General features: G+C 51.9%; 1 protein-coding gene across 1 annotated transcript in view; it reads left to right on the plus strand.

Moving 5' to 3' along the window:
* Nucleotides 1-4470, plus strand: part of Tfeb (transcription factor EB) — a 45169-nt gene extending 40699 nt beyond the window's left edge. The window contains exons 5-9 of the mRNA XM_046450658.2: nt 859-979; nt 1072-1128; nt 1627-1702; nt 2261-2408; nt 3346-4470. Of these exons, the coding sequence (XP_046306614.1) occupies nt 859-979; nt 1072-1128; nt 1627-1702; nt 2261-2408; nt 3346-3825 (882 nt within the window). The 3' untranslated portion in view covers nt 3826-4470. The remainder of the gene's footprint in view (nt 1-858; nt 980-1071; nt 1129-1626; nt 1703-2260; nt 2409-3345) is intronic.
* The last annotated feature ends 16965 nt before the right edge of the window (nt 4471-21435 follow it).

Consider the following 21435-nt stretch of genomic DNA (forward strand, 5'->3'; position numbering starts at 1 on the left):
TCTGCCCAAGAGTGACAAGTGTTTAAGCTGAGTGGGTGGCACCGCGGGAGCCGATCCCCTTTGTTTGAGATCCCAAACCTTAACTGGGTGGCCCTGCACCTTGGGCCTGAGCCTCTTATCACCCAGAGTCCTCACCACAGAGGAAGAGTTCCTAATTCCTGCAGTGGGGAGTCAAGGAGTCAGTCCACAGTCCCTACTGCCCAGGTGACATTGCTGAGTGGCTTAGCAGGAGCTGGCCAGGACCAGTTGGGTCTAAATCTGCAGCCAGCAGTAGGGCTGAGGAGGGAGGAGGCTGAGGAGAGATGCAATCATCTGTTCCCTTCAGTAGGTCCTGCGTGCACAGCAGGGAATCTGGGCTGGCGGTTTTGCTCTGTACTCCTATGGTGGGAGCCCTGTCAGACCCCTGCTTCAGCCTTCCAGGGGTGCCCATTCCAGAATGGCCTGCCCCTGCCCATCACACCGAACTCCTTGACCTTGAGCTCTTGGCAACTGCTATCCTTAGCTCATTGGCTCGTGCCACCCCTACCCGTAGTACCTTCCCTTCCTCACCTCTGTGCTCAGGACTCAATTGAGTACCACACCCCCCAGGAAACCCTCCAAAAACTCCTGAATTCATTAGGCCCCTCCCTAGGGCTTCCATAGATCCCGCCTAATTCCATCACTGCTCAGCCATTCAAGGGCCCCTGCTCAGCTCTGACTCCAGACATCCAGCTTGAGTTGCTGGAGAAGGGGCCCAGGCGAATTCTGATGCCCCTGGTGACCCTGAGAACAGCTGTGCCTGGGACTATGTGCCCTGAAGAGGACTCTCCACAGAGAGGGGGCCGCTCCCTGAGCCTCTCTCCTGCCCTCCCCCCACAGCTGCCCCTCTCCAGCAGCCACCTGAACGTGTACAGCAGCGACCCCCAGGTCACAGCCTCCCTGGTGGGTGTCACCAGCAGCTCCTGCCCTGCGGACCTGACCCAAAAGCGAGAGCTCACAGGTATTGCCGCCCTCCCTCCTTGAGCCCCCGCCCCCTCTCCCTCCCTCCTTTTCCCCTCCTTACCAGCAACACTCTCCTCCTCTGGCCTCCAGATGCTGAGAGCCGAGCCCTGGCCAAGGAGCGGCAGAAGAAAGACAATCACAACCTGAGTAAGTCCTGTCTGCCCTGTCCAGTGCTTTCATGAGGAAAGCCGCCCCTGACCCACACGCTCTGGCCAGCCTCCTTAGCCCATGCACCTCTCCTGCTTTCCACCCGCCACTGTAGTGACTCCATGGTGGGTGTGGCCCTTACTACCTTCTTTCCAGTTCCTTTTTTAGGAGGCAGGGGTGGGAGACCCTCCTGGAAAGGGTAGTCATGAAATCCCAGTTGATGGGATCCTGTTCTCTAGGTCTGGAGCCTGAGGCCACCGAGGGGGGGTGGGGCAAGTTCACCCCCATGCAGCTTGCGAACCAAGGCTGGCTCTTCCTCATAGCACCCCTTAATTGTGTCTGCTCTGTGCCCTGACCCCCTCTACCTGTAGAGGTGTTGGTCACCCCTTACTTCCTAGAAGGCTAAACCTAAGCCGCAGGTTGCTCCTGGGGCGCTCCGCCCTGGTAGGTTCCCCATCCATCCTTCTAATGGCTTCCTCTGCAAATCTGCTCCTGTAGTTGAACGGAGACGGAGGTTCAACATTAATGACCGCATCAAGGAGCTGGGAATGCTGATCCCCAAGGCCAACGACCTGTGAGCAGATTTCTGGAGGGAGGGAGGGAGGGAGGGGTCTGGAGCTGAGTGGCAGCCTACCAGTATCATCTGCCCCCATGCCCAGCAGGTTGCTAGGGGGCTGGTGAGGAGAGACCCCTTCCTACGCGCTCCTGTCTAAGAAGGTTCCTCCCTCTCCCAAGTCAGGAAAGTTCAAGACAGACACACCCCTGTTGGGAAGTGAGGCTGGGAAGGAGGGAGGCTTCCTGGAGGAGGTGTCGAGTTGCAGAAGTTTCTTGAGGGCATTTAACTGGGGGAAAGGAGAAAGGTGGTGGAGATTGGAAACAGTGAGGGCCAAGGGTAGGCTTGGAAGATCTGCTCCAGATTACTTGGTTCCTGTGGGATTAACGAAGTGAGCTATGGCAACACTGTGGCTGGGAGGGCCCTTCTTGTGCAGCCTGAGACCAGCCTTCCGCCAGTGGCCAGGTATGGCGTTGATGGTCCAGATTGGGTCTGACAGGGTCTGAAACCAGCTCAAGGGCAAGCATGTGGCCACCCCTCTGGACAAGCACCTTGACTCTGCTCGACCCACGGCTGCAGGGACGTGCGCTGGAACAAGGGCACCATCCTCAAGGCCTCCGTCGACTACATCCGGAGGATGCAGAAGGACCTGCAGAAGTCCAGGGAACTGGAGAACCACTCTCGGCGCCTGGAGATGACCAACAAGCAGCTCTGGCTCCGCATCCAGGTCTGGCCCTGAAAGTGGACGTCTTGGGCAGCTCTGACCCTTGACCCTGGGCAAGGTTCACACTCCTAAAATTGGAGACAGAGGAATGATGTGCCTGAGGAGTCAGGTTGTTCTGCTGCGTTAACAAACAGACCCCAGTATGGTGAAGCAGCAAATGCCAACTGCAGGCTCTGCTCTGTGAGACCCTCATTCTGGGGCTCAGGTTGGTGGTCAGGCGCATCTAGAGTGGGCTGTTAGAGCTGTGTGTCCTTCTTAAGGTGCCACATGTCCATTCTGTTCACATGTGCTTGGTAATTCAAGTACACTCCACACCTAACCTGAGGGGACAGGAAAGTGCAGACCCACCAAATGCCTGGAAGGCAGAGGGGTGGTAGCATTTGGTGGAAGTACTAGGAATCACCACAGGGGAACTAGGGAACACGGCTGGACAGAGAACCCAGCTGCTGGGACCCCGAGTTCCAGTCCTGTCCTGACTCTATTGAGGTTCTCTTGTCCCCTTTGGACCTGAGACTGGTCCTCTGTATGTACAAGGAATGATCTGGCAGCAGCTTCTATTTCTCACGGTGGGTAACACAATCTACGTTAAAATCCAGCACACACAGACATGCTCAGAGTGAAAAATTGATGTTTCATGAAAGAAAACTCATCCTTAATAGATGCAATGCATTCTGATAATTTCTATTCCTGTCTAGTTTAGACAAGTCTATTTCAGTTTAAAAAATGGAAAGGAGCTGGTCAAGACTCACCACAGTGGTTTCACAACCCACTAATGAGTTACGACTTGTAGTTTGCAAAAACACTGGTCTAGACTCTAGAGCCACACTCTGCTTTCCTCCAGCTGAGATGTCCCGGGGTGGAGGTGCAGGGTCGGGGGAGGTCTGGCAGTGGGTGCCATGGGTGTGCGCCCCAGCCTTCTGTCTGCTTCCCCACCCTGCAGGAGCTGGAGATGCAGGCCCGAGTCCACGGCCTCCCCACCACCTCTCCATCAGGCGTGAACATGGCTGAGCTGGCCCAGCAGGTGGTGAAGCAGGAGCTGCCCAGCGAGGAGGGCCCAGGGGAGGCTCTGATGCTGGGGGCAGAAGTCCCCGACCCCGAGGCGCTGCCAGCTCTGCCCCCCCAGGCCCCGCTGCCCCCTCCTGCCCAGCCACCGTCCCCATTCCATCACCTGGACTTCAGCCACAGCCTGGGCTTTGGGGGTGGGAGTGACGAGGGCCCTGCAGGCTACTCCGACCCCCTGGGGCCAGAGCATGGCTCCCCATTCCCCAACCTGTCCAAGAAGGATTTGGACCTCATGCTCCTGGACGACTCCCTGCTACCGCTGGCCTCTGACCCCCTCTTCTCCACCATGTCCCCTGAGGCCTCCAAGGCCAGCAGCCGCCGGAGCAGCTTCAGCATGGAGGAGGGCGATGTGCTGTGACGCCGGCTGCCCCTGTGCCAGGGAAAAGGGGCAGGCCTGGGGGCTGGGGGGTTCCTCCCTCCCACCCTTCAGACTGCACTTGTGTGTGAAGTAGCCACCTGCCCTGCCTCACTCCTCCCTGTTGGCCCCGTTTGGACTTAGTGCCAGCCTGGCAGCCTGTGGGGTTGGGAGAAGCTCCCGCCTGTCTCAGTGCCCAGGCCAGAGGCAGCCCTCTTGATGGGGCTGGAAGGGAATGGGCTCCGGGGGTGAGATCATGAGGGGGAACGGAGGGGACAGGGTGGACTAGAGGCAAGAAGAGCGCCTGGCAGGGGAGGTCCTACCTTCTGAGGCTGAGTGCCCCCCTCCGATGGAGGACACCCTGGAGCAGGGGTTCAGGAAACTCCTCTGTGGAAGGAACTGGCCAGGGTGCCCAGGCCTGCCTTTCTGGGACTTGAATGGCAACAAGCCCATCCCCCAGCCTGGTACTCCCCCCACAGGAGGGGCACCCACCCCCCTTTGGTGCTAACAACTCCCCCCAGGGTGGTATGACGGTGGGGTGGCCAGAAGAGGGGGCTGGGTTCAGGGTGGAGCGCGGGGTCCCTGCTGGAAGAGCAGCTCCCCTCTGGACCTCCCACTGTGTGCCTTTAGTAAACACTGTGCTTTGTACCTGCTTGTCCCATCTCTTTGGTGCGGCCTAGGCTAACAACAGAGGGAGTCAGAAATGGGTACAGAGGGGAGGAAGCCGCCTGGATTCTCCCAGCGCCTCCGCCCTGCCCCAGGGGAACCTGGAGAAGCAAGCTAACTTACTGCGTTTTAGTGCTGATGGGGGCGCTGTGCCTCCTTAAGGCCACGAGGTGGCGCTGCAGCCACACGGGTCCCACACCTCCAGCTGTGGCCTGAGATCCAGGAGCCACAGTTGTGGTGACTGCCCTGCAGAGAAGTGTACCATCCTCAGCTGCTTCCCTGGGGCACCTCAGCCCTGGACTGCCCGCCCCTGGCCTCGTGAGGCCCTCTCCAGCTTCTCCCCCTCCCTGATGACCAGAGACCCAGCTTGAGACCCCTAACAGGACACTCTGGAGACAACAAGGCTGGCCCCTCTTCTCTTTGTTTAGTTTCTCTTGCAGGACAGGCTTCTAGAAACTGTAGGGCTGTGTCCTTCTATGGGTTTAGGGAAAGGAACCCTCGTGAGTTATTTTGAGAGGGGACAGGCGCATAGCACACTGGGTGTGAGTCAAGTATACGGTTCTGCTCCCACTCTGCCCTGGCGCTTCCTGGAGACCAGGCTTCTGCAAATCCTCTCCTCTCTCTGGGCCCCAGCCCTCCCACCCTGCAGTGGTTCCCTAAGACCTTGCTCGGAGATTCCAGGAGGTTGAGATCCCGCCCAGGATGAAGAAATGGGCTGGGGACAGTGAGGGGTCCAAGGTATCTTGGGAGGAGAGAAGAGCGGGCTTCACCCAGCTCCTTCCCACTTTACACAGTCTCTGCAGGCAGAGGCCAAACTGGCCGAAGACACCTAATTATAAAAAAAAAATTCCACGATAAAAATGGCTAAGAGGGCAATTTCCTGTGTGTGGAATGGGAGATCAAATCAGCGCTGGAGCAATTAACATGCGAGGGGAAAGGGGGGAAAAGAGGCCAGGCGGCCTGGGCGCTAGGGTGGCTGAGCTGGCGGAGGTTGCAGGATTAATCTCAAGGTCAGATGGAGCTGTGGATGACCTTGCAGAATCTGTGCCAGCCTGGGCACTGGCACCTCCTTCCAGTTCCTGGTCCCACCCAGTGGCCTGAATCTAGCCTGTGTCCTGGGAACCCCACTCTGAACCCACAGGGCGAACCCTGGGTTCCAGCTGGGGTACACCTGAAGACACAGGCTCGGCTTCCTTGGCATTGGAGGGCTGAGATCTAGGAATTCTCAGGGCTGGTCCTTCCGGTGATTAAGAAATGTCTCCCTGCCCTACGTGGTCTTCCCCTTCCCCCTAGGGATTCTTTCAGTGGAGTGGAAACCTATCCCCCTGCTTCTTCACAGAGCCCCTCAAAACCATCGTAACCCCCTTCCCCATCTACCTGCTGGCCTTCTGGTCCCTGGGCTCCTGCACCTTGGCCACCATCTGCATCCTGGAGAGGTGGGTCTGGTGTTGGACAGGATCCAGGGTGTGGGTGGGGTTCTTTCCACAAGAGGGCGCTCTGAGCCAGGCCAGGCCTCTGCCTGCCAGGGACTGCTGGGGGTGGAGGAGTTTCATCTGAATTGAACATTCCAGGCTGTCTGCTTGGGTGGCTTACACTGTGCCCAGGGGTCCTGTCTGCCTACTAGCTTCCTTAAGAGTTGCCCAGGTCATCTCAACAAGCCACCAGAAGTGTATCTGAGACCGGCCTGTGCAGCCTTCACCTGCCACTGGAATGGAACCAGGCAGTCAGTTTTAGCTGGTGGTTTTGAATGTCCCCGATTAAATAAGGGGAATGCACTCCCCATCCTTGCTCTTTGCAGCCAACTACACCTTTCCAGGTGTGGGGTCCACAGAGGGGACATTTATTTTAAAAAGGCAGACGGGGAAAATGGGCTGTGAAGGCCGGGTGACCTGGTAGGCCCTTTTCCCTTCCTCTCATGGAGGAAGTGACACCCCCCCCCCATACACACACACACCTTGAGAACAAACTGAAGTGTGATGTGGGGTCTGGGGAGGGGGTCCAAGCTAGGTAGGAAAGGGCAAGCAGCTGTAGCTCCCTTGGGTTCCCTGGGGTCCCAATGCTGGAGCTGGCACACTTCCCAAAGATGGGAAGAAGGACCCTCCTGTCCTCAGCTCCGGGTCCTGTGTCTGCCTGTCTGTCCACACCCGCTGCTCGCTCCTCGTCTATGTTAGGCAGCTCTGGATTTCTGCGTGTGCCGTGCCAGCTGGCTGGCAGCCTGGGAAAAAAGAGCAGACGCTCAGAATGTCCTGCTTGGAATTCTACACACACACAGATTCTTTTAAATCAGAGATTGTTGCTTTATTATTTGGGGCCATTAACTTGGATGAGGCTGATACATGCTATGGATCTCCTCTCCACATACACACACAGCCTCCTAACAACTACCCCCAAGTTCAACACCCCTTCTCCCTCCCCAACTGGTCTCCCTGCCCCACCTCAAAGCCTGTTCCCCTCCCCTCACCCCTGCAAGTAACCTGCCTGGTCAGCTAAGGCAGCTGGAGAGAGCCCCTTTGATGCCCCTCCTGTCCCCACCACCCAGGCTGACCCCCAGCTCACGGGGTTCCAGCCCCCATCCCCCTCTCCGTCTCCTCCAGCCTCATCCTTTTTCTTTGCGCTCCCTTTTCCGAGGGGGCAGTGGAATTTATACAATATTTAAGCAGCCAGAGCCGAGTCCAGGAAGATATTATTAATGTAAAAGGGACGGGCTGCAAATGCTTTTGGACCTGGTTACAATTAGAGGGTGATTTTTCTAAAGGTCAATGAATTCAGATAATATCCACAGGGGGGAGAGAAATTTAATACCTTTTTAGTGAATTAATTAATTATAATATTATATCGGCTTGGGGTTCTTTTCCAGAGTGATTAAGGGAGCGATCTGTCTTCTACGAGGCCGGGGAGCGGCGCTTGCTGCCGGTGGGGACCCCATCTCAGGGCTCTGGGCTGGGGGCCCTGCCTTCTCTTTTCACCCTGGCGGTGGCCAGGTTGCTGCGGGTGCGGGGTAGGGTGGGGGGGCAGGAGGCCCCGGGTGGGGTGACAGGCACTGTGATTTGTCACGCCCTTTCTCCTCAGCCTGTGCGCACCCCCAGTCCTAACTGTCCTCCTGCTGCCAGGTCACCAAACCTCACACCACTGTGGCCTGAAGATCATAAGGGACATGGCTTCCTTCTTTACACTTGGAGAATCTAAGGCCCGTGGGCTTCAGGAGTTTTTTGAACTCCATTGTGAATTAGGACAAATGGCAGAGCTGACCCGAAATGCTGAGAAATTGAGGAGGAACCCCCGCGTACCCCTCTCAAACGGACTTTCCAAAACCCCAAAGACCAGCCAGAGGCCTACGGGGCTGCCAGTGAGGTTTCACTCACTGAGGAAGAGGTGACTTTAGGGTGTAGAACGTGCCCAGCCTCTGCTTTGTCCACCAATACTGATATGTCAAGTCACAACAAGGCCCGGGAGGAACTCGCCAAGATTTCTGGTGCTGCAGGGACCTGAACAAGGCCCGGGAGAGGTTTTTCCATCAGCGTGGGTTTGGGGAAAGGGGCAGAGGTGATGGTAAGCTGAGTCCTGAGGCTGGGGAGGAGAGGAGCATGGAGGGCAGGGGAGGCACATTCCAGGCCTGGGATACCCAATGTCCAAAGGCCTGATGAAGGGGGGACAGACCCGCTGCAGATGAGAGGCATTGGGACCAGTGTCAGGGGAGGCTGGGTGGCTGCCCCATCCACAGACTCGGGCTGTTGACTGGGAGGCTATTCCACAGGCCAGGGGTGCTGAGTACCTGAAGGCAGGGGGCCTCAAAGCCCGGGAGTCCTGCATTTACAGGTGGGCCCCCCTTGGCTGGCTGTGTGGTGGGGGCCTCCGGCCTCGGTTGCCCATCTGTAATGGGAATTGCAATCCACACCACCCAAGGTGGTTGTGGGAGTCACAGGAATGACGGAAGGGAAGAGCCAAGCCTTGCATTTCACTCCACGCGTGTGGCTGCCTCCTATGGCCCTGGGGGTGTGGTGGGGGAGGGTCCGGCCCCCCTTGTGCCCTCCGGGGTGCCAGTGGAAAATCTAGCCTGGGGTCCTTTTCCTTTCTGGGGGGGGGGAGGGACGTTTCCTCCCGCCTTGCTCCTCCCCCACCTTTCCCGTCCGCCTCTGTCCCCTCCGCCTCTGTCCCCTCCGCCCCCGCCCCCGTGGCGCCCCGCGCCCCTCCCCCACCCCTCCGTGTGCGGCGGCCCGGGGAGGGCCTTCCCATTGTACTATCTTTGGGCCCTAAATTAAAATTGATGACATCTTGAAATGAGCAGTGAGGGTAATTTTGCTTCTGAGCCGGGATGCTAATGAGGCCCCTTAATGGCGCAAACGCCGAGCTGATGGGTCGTGTGTCACGCGCAGCGGCGAGGGGGGTAATGGCCGCGGTAAGTGCTGGTAATTACACCGTGTCTCGCTGTATTTTGGCAGGCCTGGTGGGAGAGCTGGGGCTCAATCACCGCCAGTGGGGGCGCCCCCCACCCACCACGGGACTGACAGCCAGAGATACCCCGGGCCAGCGGGGCTCAACTCCAGCCCCACCTAGAGAGGGTTGAGGCCCAGCCTCCACCGCCCCACACACCGTGTGCAACACACAGAGTCACACACACCCCAGTGACACTACTGTGCACCCCTCACCCCATATATAAGGCACTTCCATGGCCTGGCACACCCCCTGCATGTGCACAGAGTGTTCACAACGCACATATACACCGCCTGCAGCCCACTCCTATGCTCCTCTGAGCGCCTGGAGCTCCACGCCGGCCTGGCCATGCAAGCGCACGGACACGTACATGCAAATACATTCTCACAGTGGACACATTCATCCAGGGCCCACCGAGTGTCACATCTACAGGCTTTAATCCTCCTGGCTCTCTTCGGAGACTGGTAACAGTATTACTCTCATTTTATGATGCAGAAACCCAGAAACTTGTCCTAGATCACACAGCAGGGTAGTGACAGGGGCAGGACTGGAATTCAGATCTGTTTTACTTTGCAGTTCCCCCACCCCACATTTCCTCTTCTGTTTGCCTGTATATATACACGGCTCATTGTGCCAACACTCACACACATGCGCACACACTTGCTACACATGTCACATATATCCTCTGTACACCCAAAGACACGTGTAAACATACTGTGCAAATATCCATCTGCATAATGTTCACACACATCTGCAACATGTGCGTACAGACACACGTGCACGTGTAGGGCTTTGCTCAGGTAATATATATGTTCCCACTCCAAGCACACACAGTGTGCGGTGTGTCGTGGAGAAAGATGCCTGGTGACACTGGTGTAGTCAGGTAGCCTCTTCAGGACTTTTTTTTTCAGAGCTGGGATGAAAGCCAGAGCTTCACCCATGGTAAACAAGCGCTCTACCCCTGAGCTATACCCATGCCTTCAACTCATTTTCATTCTTATTTATTATTATTATTTTGTGTGTGATACTGGGGGTCAAACCAAAGCATACGGAGTTCACTCTGCACCACTGAGCCACAGCCCCATCCCTCCCTTGTGAAGGCAGAACGACACAGCCACACACAAGAGCATGATGTGCCTCCTGCAAACCCCTGCACAATTACACACTGGCTGCACATGCGCACATCATACGTCTGAGCACATATGCCCATGTGGTGTCCAGGCTCTCGGTACAACATGCAACATGGTCTTTTTTTTTTCTTCCTTTCAGTATTGGGGGTTGAGCTAGGAGCGTTTTATCACTGAGCTGCACCCCAACCTCTTATTTCTTTTCAATATTTATTTATTTATTTTTGAGACAGGGTCTGGCTAAGTTTCTGGGGCTGGTCTTGAACTTGCGATCCTCCTGCCTCAGTTTCCCGAGCTATTGGGATGACAGGCGTGCACCACACACCCAGCACCGCCTGCATCTCTACATACACACACTGACCATCTGCTATAAACACATACCATAGCGATAGTGTAGAGCCCAGGCCTATCTGCCAGTGACACTGCGAGCCCCACAAAGCCATGGGTGTTGGTCACGTGTGTATCCCGCAAGCGTTGATCAATCCTACATCTGCAGAAGAGGTGCAAAGCCTGGACCCTGGAGTTAAACTCCCCAGCCTCTCAGTCTAGGCCCATCACTATTTGCTGTGCTATTAACCCCTCTGCCTCATTTTCCTTCTCTGAGATGTCAGGAGGTTTAAATGAGCTAACAGATGTGAAACATTTAGTACCTGGCACATAGGAAGCCTAATAAATGCGGGGGCAAGGTGTATGTCACAGCATGGGACGCCCCTCAAGGGGTGACATGTAGTAGGAGGCACAGAAGAGAATGGCCACCTAAGGCTAGAGTGGTCCTGGAGAGCTTCCTGGAGGAATAGGGCTTTGGGCGAGGCCTTGGAGGACTATGGCCAGTGTTCACTGAGCACCTCTGTGTACCAGGCCCTGTGCTTAGAGTTTTGTATGAATTATCCAAGAGAGCTTCTGTGAACCCCAGGAGGAGAGACTGATAAATCCACATTACGGATGGGAAGGGCTGAGAAACTTGTAACTTGTCCAAGGTCAGGAAGAGCCTAGATCAGAGCAGAGGGGAGGACTTCAGAAATAGAACAGGAGGCTGAGGCTTATAATCCCAGGAGTTCAGGAGGCTGAGGCAGGAGGATCAGGAGTTCAAAGCCAGCCTCAGTGACTCAGCAACTTACAGAGGCCCTAAGCAACCCAGCAAGACCCTGTCTCTCAATAAAATAAAATATAAAAAAGGGCTGGGGATGTGGCTCAGTGGTTCAGTGGTTAACCGCTCCTGGGTTCAGGTTCAGTCCTCTGTACAAACCAACCACCACCACCAACAACAACAAAATTAGAGCAAGAGCCAGGAGAGCACACCTAGAGAGCCTGTCCCCAGGTACTGGCACCTTCCCGAGATGAGCAGGTTAAGCGTCTGGATGGGCTGACGTAATTGCTGCATCTCTTGCAGTGAAACCAGGGACCTGGTGGGGTTGGGGGCTGACCCTGCCCACAGTATGCTGGAGGCAGGGCCAGAGCTGGTCCTGTCCCCCATCAAGAGTGGGGGGCTAGGCCCAGTGTGTAGGGGGGGCGTCCTGCTCAGGCACCTCCGCCCTGGAGCCCAGCCTGGCTCTTGGGAAGGGATCTGAAGAGGGCTGGGGGTGGGGGGTGTGGGAGGAGGTGGCGAGAGGACCTTGAGCAAATCCCTCCCCACCACCTGGATCCAGCATTGCCACCTCTGGCTAGATCCCCAGACCCCTGCATCAGGAGTAAACTGAGCGGGGACACCAAGGCTCTCCTCAAACCAGACATGATGCCCTGGGGCCTCAAGTCCATGACCTGCCCCAGGACTTGGCACTGATCAGCTCTGTCCTCCTGGACGAGACCAGAGCTTCCCCCTCCTGTTTCTGGCATGGGCTGCTCCCCCTGCAGGGAATTTTCCAATATTCAATCAACGTGAACACCCCACCAAATCACCTCCTGTCTCCCCCGCCCCGGGTACCTCTAGCCTCTCCTCCTCCAGTTCTTCATGGTCCCTCTCTCTGTCAGAGGCAGGGCACAATCGGGCAGGCAGAGGGACAGTCTCTTGAGACCCCTGGATATGGGTCAGCACCCCAGCTCCCACTTTGCCAGTGTTGGAAACCTGGGGAAGCCCTTCACCCATATCTCCATGCCTTTGTTTTCCCCTCTGGGTCTGGTGGGGACAACACCCCAACCTCCCAGGCTGAGGATTCTCTGGGACAAGAGGGTATTATTCCAGTTTATCAATCCCATTTAACAGAGGAGGAAACCAAGTCACAGAGAGGTTGAGGAACTCACTTGGTACCACACAGCCCAGGGAAGGATAGTCCAGGGATTTGAACTCAGATGGCCCGCCCCTTTCCCTGGGGGGCCTTGCTCCAGGTTCTACAGAGAAATTGAGTTGTGTTGTTGGGGGCGGCAAATGGCTCCACAGGAAGGGGCAAGTCTCTTTCCAGCCCACGACCCAGTTTGGAGCACTGTGGGGTCTGGGGACTTTTTGCAAGAGGCAGTGGGGAGCAACTTGGCTTTGAAGTGAGAGTCAGGCTCCTGGGTTATTTCTCACCTCCATGGAACCTCAGTCTCTCTTCTGGCAAAGGCCTGGTCTGTTGGGTATCTGTAAGTTCAGCATCCTAAGCTGCAGGAGGCGAGTGGCACAGGGGGCATTTTGCAAAGTCTGGTTCCCTCTCCCTCTGCACCCCTGGCCTGCAGAGGAGCTCAGAGCTCAGAGCACACACTCCAATCCTGACTTGGGCAGGGGTTTTCGAGGAGACAGGCTGCAGACACTCGGATGTCAGGGACTCAGAACAGTACAAGTTATTATTGCAGGCACTCTTGACTTCTGACGTGGTCACGTTCCTCCAGATAAATCCATATGGGGAAAATATCAAAGTGGAAAAGCACTAATTCACCTAACATATGGAACATCATAGCTCAGCCCAACCTGTCTAAATACGCTCAGAACCTTACATTAGGCTACAGCTGGGCAAAACCTTCTAACACGGAGCCTGTTTTGCGGTTCATGTGCATGTGTGGTGCTAGGGATCAAACCCAGGGCCTTATTCATGCCACGCAAGCAAACAGGGCCCATTTATACTAAAAACACAATATCCCAAAACACACTGGCATCGCTCTAGCACACGAATGTCTCAAAGGCTGACTGGGAACTGCCACTCCTGTTGCTAACTCAGCATTCAGCAGGCTATCCAACTGCCTGTCACAGCTCGGGAAAGGATCAGAATTCCAAATTCAAAGTGTGGTTTCTACTGAATGCATTTCACTTTTTTGGTGGGGCAGGGAGGGTACTGGGGATTGAACTCAGGGCACTTGACCACAGAGCCACATCCCCAGCCCTATTTTATATTTATTTAGAGACAGGTTCTCACTGATTTGCTTAGCACCTCGCCAGTGCTGAGGCTGACTTTGAACTCGTCATCCTCTGGTCTCAGCCTCCCTAGCTGCTGGGATCACAGGCATGCGCCACCATGCCCGGCTGCATTTCACTTTTGTACCAACTCAAAGACAAAAAAGAATCATAAGTGAGTCCAGGTATGTTGGCACATGTCTAGAGTTCCAGGTACCCAGAAGGAATGAAGCAGGAGGGCTACTAGAGCCTATGAGTTTGAGCTGGGGGCTGTCTGTATGTACGTTATCACCAGGGAAGGTCACCTAGCTTCAGGCCAGGACAGCATGCTATGCCAGATGAGTCTCTAGGGTCAGACTGGGTGCAGGGCTGGGGGGTGGGCTGCTGCCTATCATGGCCCCTCAGCTGCCTTAGCCAGGAAGTCCTGGGAAAGGGAGGGAGAGAGCAGAACTGCTTTCTAATGAACGACTGGTGTCTACTGCCTGGCTAATCATGTGGTTCCATGTAATTAAGAAGTTAATTAGTACTGTGTCAATTAAGGTTTAATTAGTCCTGTCTTCCGAGGAGCCTGGAAGACCCTCATGCTAGAAGCTTCTGGAATGAAAGATGGAGGAACAGGAAAGTAGATGCAAGGACAACCTGTATGGGGGTGAGTAGCCCCACTTCCTCTTGGGGTCCCTCCAGTTCTGGGATCAGTGACTTACTGCTCCCCTAGCCCCACCCCACTGACCCTGGTCATGGAGACTTTGGGATTCCCTGAGACTCTCCCCCATCTCCAGGTTTGCTTATCCCAGAGCAATGATGATACCCCATGGAGGGGTGCCCTTACATTGTTACACCCCATCTTCTACACCTGGGTCAGGGTAACTTGTGAAAGATGGGCAAACTGGGACCCAGAGAGGTTAAGTAATTCACTCAGGTCCCACAGTCAGTTAAGTGACAAATCTGGGATTCAACCCCAGGACTGTCAGACCCCATGACCTGCTATGAAAATCTCAGCCAGAGAAAGCAAATGCTCTGTGAGGCTCTGCGAGGACCCTTCTCCAGTTCATTCAGGTCTCTGCCCCAATGTCACCTCATATTAAAGAGGCCTTCTGTGATCTGTGAAAGAAACCACACTCCCTGTCGCCTCCTGCCCGCAGCAGTGAACGCTGTCTGACATACTGTGTTAGCACCTATTTGCTTGTGACTTGAGAATGAAAGCCCCCTGTGGGCAGGGACTGCACTGCTTTGTCTCCAGTGCTGCTGTTGACTAGTGCTCAGTGAGTAGCTGTGAGTGAGTGGGTAGACAGACCTGCTGTCGCACCTGGAGATGTATACAGCTCTTGAATAGACAGGTGCAAAGGTGACGAAGGAGAATTTCTTTCTTTCTCTTTCCTTTGGGACTCCCTGGCCCCCAGCTCTGGGGACATAGGATCTAAGCCCAAGGGAACTGGGCTGCACTCTGTCTGGTGAACTCCTGGCCCCAGCTTTACAGAGGCACCCTCTGTCCTCCATTGGGGCTCCTGCCACCTACCCGTAACCTCCTCTCTTGCTCAGCCAGGGCCCTGCTTCAAGGCTACCCATGGAGCAGTGCCCTCTTGATATCAGGCGACTGCAAGCGGATAAGTCTGTGCCACAGTGGACCTTGTGGCCCCGTCAGCTTCTGCAAAGAAGACACCTGGGTGGGCTATGTGCCGATCAGTGGTAGCAAGCATGAGGCCTTGGCTCCTACCCGCTGCTCAGCAAAAAAATAAAGTAAAATACTAAAGCACTGGAGATGACAGTGTCACCCCTATGGGGTTCCCTTACCCCGAGCTCCCTTTCTGTGGGGTCCAGGACTGTCTCAGCATCCTGCAGAAACCACCTTCCTTCCAGTGCACAGAATTTTTCTGCCCTGTTTAAAACTGTTCACAGCTTTATTGACAGACAATTTACAAACTGTAAATTTTACCCTTTTATTGTATTTCACCATTGCCGTCACATGAACATGTAGAGATGAGTATTCTCTGCACCCTAATCTTGCACCAAGGATGGTTTAGTGATAAATGACTTTTAAGTAGTACTGGCACAATTTAAAAAAAAAAGAAGCAGCTTCAGATAATGGGCGCATTCCATTTTTTTTTCAAAAAAAAAAAAAAAATATATATATATATATGTGTGTGTGTGTGTGTGTGTAAAATCTGCAATGAAATATGGCTTTTTAATATAATTACAGAGCTGTGCAACCATCACTATAATGTAATTTTATTTTTATTGATTGATTTTTGGGGTGGTCCTGGGGATTGAACCCAGGGGTGCTCTACCATGGAGCTATACCCCCAGCCCTTTTTATATTTTACTTTGTGACAGGGTCTCACTAAGTTGCTAAGGCCAGCCTTGAACTTGGGATCTTCCTGCCTCAGCCTCCAGACTCGCTGGGGTTATAGGTTTGTACCTCTGTACCTGCATCCATAATCTAATTTTAGTGAATTTTGATCACACCCAAACAACTCCCCCAACCCAGCAGCAGCCACTCCCTCCTCCATCCCCACCCTTTACCCCTGCTCCAGGCAAACCTGCCTCTGAGGTCCTTTCTAGAGAGTTGCCTATTATCTATGCAATTCCCATAGTGGGATCTACACTTTGAGGTCTTTTCGGAGAGGCATCGTTCACATGCCAGGATGTCTTCCTACCCTTTTCCTTACTCTCTGCTCCATGCGGACCTCTTTGACCTCTTTGGGTGATTTCTTAGACAAAAGACAGGTATGTGATTTGACCTACTCCTAACACCTCCTGCCTGCACCAGCAGCCTCCTTTCTGCAGCCTCGCCAACCCCCTGCAGCCACCCTATGCCTCCCTTCTCTGCCTCTCCTCCCTGCATGCATCACCTCTAGCCGGATGGTTCCCTCCTGCTCAGAGGATGCAGCCCAGGGTCCTCCATGGGCCTTACCGGTCATCACAGCCCCCACTTCATCTGCCTGTGACACTGTGTTCTCCCAACAACTCCGCCCTCGCCTTCTCCTGGGTCTGGGCCTGGTGGGTGGCATTTCGGTGCTCTGACAGGGTGTGGTGAGGGTCCTGCTGGAAGCCCCCTGCTCTGCATAACGGAGTCACCATCCCTCAGGCCCAGAGTCACCCTGACAGTTCAGTCATTTCTAAGTATTTTCTGGATGCCAGGTCCCAGCCTCCAGAGTGCAGGGGACTCCTGAGAACTGAGGAGAAGCTCAGAGTGGCACCACCTCAGGGTGGCCTGGTGCTGGTGCTGGTGACAGATGCAGGCCTCTGCCTTGCCCTCCTCCCAGAGGGAGAAGCTGGGAAGTCCAGCGGGGGAGGGGAGCAGAGCGATTTGGCTTGAGGAGGGGAGGAAATGAAATGGAGAACAGAGATAATTGTTCCCGTTTGACAACTTTTTCTAATTAGGGACCAATTATGTCTTCAGGTACCTAATTGGGGTCCTGGTAGATTCTCTGATTTGCTAGGTAATTACTGGCCAGTAATTCTACCAGCATGAAATTTGGAGAAGAACTGTGTTATCACAACATTTGGGTTTTCTCTTGGGGGAGGGGGCTTTGCCCAGAAAACAAGCTGGGTGCTCCAGGTCCTCACCTGCCCACCCCCAGCCTGTTCCTCCTCATTCTTCCCTACTCTGCAGCCCCTTCTTGGTCCCTGAGTAATCTCCATGGAAACCATGGGCCATCATCACAGGCACATGGGAACATATGTGTTCTTGCCTCCTTAACACCCTACCCAGCTTTTGGTAACCTAGAATTACTATGTGCTGGGAAACCAGTCTAGGTAGCGCGCACACACACACACACACACTCACACACACACTCACACTCACACACACTCACACGCAGACATACATACGGATTTAATTCCATAACTCGGTGATATGGATGACATTGTTACCCCCATTTTACAGATGAGAAAACTGAGCTGCTGAGAAGTTAAATAACATAGAAGGACGTGTGTTCAAGGATGCCCATCCCGGTGTTGTCTATAATGCCCTGCACATCTAGTAAGTGGTGGAGCCAGAGCAGGACCCCGATAGACTGGCCCTCAAAGTCAAAGTACTCAGGCACTACCCTGTACTGGCCCCTGCTTGCTCTGCCTCAGTTTTCCTCTGCAAAAATCATTCTTTCTCCCTTTATTAAAATGGATTTATTGAGATACAGCTGACAGTGATTTGAACTGCGCAACCTGGAAGCTTTGGCATCTGGATCCACCTGTGGAGCTATGAAGATGTATCCATCACCTCCAAAAGGCCCTTGTGATACTGTAGCTCCTCCCTCGTGCTCCCTGTCCACCCCCCTGCATCCCCAGACAAACACTAATTGCTCTCTGGGCTAGAGATTAGTTTGCACTCTCTAGAATTTTACAGACACGGAATCAGAGAGTCTGCAACCTTTTTTCCCTAGCTTCTTTCAGTGGGCATAATTAGATTCACCTGTGAAGCTAATGCGATTCGTAATCGAGATCTGTCCACATTGTTGCATGTATCAGTATTTTGTACCTTTTTACGGCTGAGTAATATTTTATTGTATGGATGTATTACAAGTTGTTTATCCATTCAACTGTTGATAGACAGTGGGTTCTTTAGAAGTTTGGCTATTGTGAGCCTGATGTGTTGGCACATGCCTGTAACCCCAGCAGCTTGGGAGGCTGAGGCAAGAGGAGCATGAGTTCAAAGCCAGCCTCAGCAACTTAGTGAGACCCTGTCTCTAAATAAAATACAAAAGGTTTGGGGACATGGCTGAGTGATTAAGTGTTCCTGTTCAATTCCTGGTACCAAAATTAGTAATAATAATAATAATAATAATATAAATAAATAAAAAGGGCTGAGGATGTAGTTCAGTGATAAAGCACTCCTGGCTTCACTTCCCAGTACCAAATGAATAAATAAATAATTCCATTAATATATCTTTGTAGGAATATGTGCTTTCATTTCTCTTGGGGTAAATACCTAGACATAGAATGATTAGGTCATGTGGTAGGTGAATGTTGAACTTTTTAAGAAATTGCCAAACTGTCCCAAGTGGTTGTAACATTTTACCTTCTCACCAGCACCAGTTCTTTTTTTTTTTTTTTGGAACTGGGGATGATGCAGAGTGCCTTCCCACTGGGGCTACATTCCTGGCCTTTTTATTTTTTGAGACAGGGTCTCAATAAGTTGCTGAGGGTGGCCTTGAATTTGAGATCTCCCTGCCTTAACCCCCTGAGTCACTGAGATTACAGGTGTGTGCCACCATGTGGGGCTAAGAATTCCAATTCTTTCCAAGCTTCAATAATATTTGCAACAGTCAGTCTTTTTAAATTTTTTTTAATTGTAGAGGGACACACAACATCTTTGTTTATTAATTTTATTTTTTATGGGGTGCTGAGGATCGAACCAGTGCCTCACACATGGTAGGCAAGCACTCTGCCACTGAGCCCCAGCCCCGCCCCAGCCCCAGCCCCAGCCCCAGCCCCAGAACAGTCAAGTCTTTGATTCTGGCATTCTAATATAGGTGTAGTAACACTTCATTGTAGTTTTAATTTTAATTTCCCTAATGACTACATTTTTTCATGTTTATTTGCCATCTCTTTTTTCCCCCTTTGGTGAAGTATTTGTTTAAACCTTTTGTCCATTTTTATTGGGTTTCTTGTTTTCTTTACTGCGTTTTGAGAGTTCCTTATATATGCTACATACAAGTCCTTTATTACCTATGTTATTTTTATTTATTTATTTATTTATTTGTGGTGCTGGGGATTGAACCCAGGCCCTTGTGCATGTGAGGCAAGCACTCTACTAACTAAGCTATATCCCCAGCCCACCTATGTTATTGGTAAATATTTACCAGTCTGTGGCTTGTTTTTTTATTGTTTTAACAGTATCTTGGGGGGGAAAGAAGTTTTTAATTTTAACTAAAGTTGAATTTATTGATTTTTTTCTTTTATGATTTGTGCTTCTTGTACACTGAGAACTATATATCAAACCCAAAGTCACAAAGATTTTTCTCTTACATTTTCTTCTAGAGCTTTTATAGTTTTAGGTTTTATGTATAGGGGCCTGTGATTCATTAATTTTTGCATATGGTGCAAGTGTGGTTCAAAGTTCATTTTTTATAGATAGGCCGCTAATTGTTCCATAACCATTTGTTGAAGGGAAGGTCCAGGCTCTACTGAATTGCCTTGGTGCTTTGGTTAAGGATAAATTAATTATAAGTGTTTGGGTCTACGTCTAGATTTTCCATTCTGTTGACCTATTTGTCTTGACTATGACAGGTTTATTAGTCAGGCAGTATAAGTTTTCCAAACTTTTCCTTCATTTTCAAAACTGCTTTGGCTATTCTAGGCACTTTTTCTCTCTGTATGAATTATAGAATCAGCTTGATTTCCACATAATAGCCTTTGGGAATTTTGACTGGCACTGCATTGAATCTATAGATAAATTTTGGAGAGAAATAACGTTTTAACAATATTGAGCTTTCTTATCTATGAGTATAGTATGTCTTTTTATTTATTCTTTAATTTCTCCCAGCAATGTGCTTTGATTTTTTACAAATTTTTTTTAGATGTCGATGGACCTTTATTTTATTCATTTATTATATGTGGTGCTGAAAATCAAACCCAGTGCCTCACACATGCTAGGCAAGTGCTCTCTATACACAGCCGCAAACCCCAGCCCCTGACTTTTTTTTTACTGTACCAGACTTACACATCTTTTGTCAGGTTTAATGCAAAGAATGTAATAGTTTTCCATGTTATTGTAAAAAAATTTTACTGGTAAGGTTGTATTGACAAGAGGTTTTTGACTTTATTAATTTTTCACAGAGAATTGACTTTTAGTTTCATCATTTTCTCTATTGTTTTTGTATAATCTATTTTATTGATTTCTGATGGATCTTTGCAATATCCGTTTTTCTGCCAATTTTGGGCTTTATCTCCTTTTCTTTTCTAGTTCTGTTAGGTGGAAATTTTTGTTTGTTTTTGCAGTACTAGAGGTACCGGGAATTGAACCCAGGAGTGCTTAACCACTGAGCCACATCCTCAGCCCTTTGTTATATTTATTTTAGAAACAAGGCCTTCCTAAACTGCTTAGGGCCTTGGTAAGTTGCTAAAGCTGGCTTTGAACTTGTGATCTTCCTGCCTTAGCCTCCCTAGCTACTGGGATTAGAGGCATGTGCCATAGCACCTGGCCCTGCAGTACTGGAAAATTGAACCCAGGGGCCCTCTACATTGATATATATCCCCAGTTAATTTTATTCTATTTTATTTTTATTATTTGAAACAGCGTCTCTCTAAATTGCCCATTCTGGCCTTGACTTGCAATCTTCCTGCCTCAGCTTCCTGAGTAGCTGGGATTATAGGCATGTGCCACCATGTCCCACTTAGGTAAAAGTTTTGATCACTGATTTGACATTTATCTTCTTTTCTAATAAAGTCTTTAGCAGTATACATTTTTCTTTTGGTCAGATGTGGTGGTCCAGGCTGCTGAGAGCCACAGCTGAGTCGGAATGACACATGGCATTTTTGCCAGAAGGGAGTGGTTGAGAGGTGACGCCAGAGAGCCATTGAGATGATGATGGTTATGTTAAACTGCGTATTCAATTGTATATTAAACCCCTGCTGTCCACCTGGGCACTCGCTACTTTGGACTTCTCTCGGGGATGCCTGGGGAGTTTGCTTTGGTTGGGGAAGTTCCAGAGGAGGGATTTCCGGTTGGTGGGTTCATGGAAGGGCCGCATGGGTGGCGTTCGGGGGAGTTCGGATAATAAAGGAGTTCCTGTTTTGAACCTACAAGTGCCTCATGGTGGCTCGGTTATTTTGTGCCCAGCCAGACTGCGGCACCAGGCCTGTAATCCCAAATTGGGAGGCTGAGGCAGGAAGATCTTAAGTTCAAGGCCAGCCTCAGCAATTTAGCAAGGCCCTAAAGCAACTCAGCAAGACCCTGTCTCCAGGGTTGGGGTTGTGGCTCAGTGGTGGAGTGCTTGCCTCACATGCATGAGGGACTGGGTGGATCCTCAGCACCACATAAAAATAAAATAAAGATATTGTGTCTAAAACTAAAAAATAAATATTAAAAAAATAAAGATATTATGTCTATGTACAGCTAAAAAACATTTTTAAATAGACCCTGTTTCC

Source organism: Marmota monax, unplaced genomic scaffold (assembly GCF_021218885.2).
Source record: "Marmota monax isolate L192 unplaced genomic scaffold, Marmota_monax_Labrador192_F-V1.1 WCK01_AAM20220418_F8-fsc00127, whole genome shotgun sequence".
Classification (NCBI taxonomy): Eukaryota; Metazoa; Chordata; class Mammalia; order Rodentia; family Sciuridae; genus Marmota; species Marmota monax.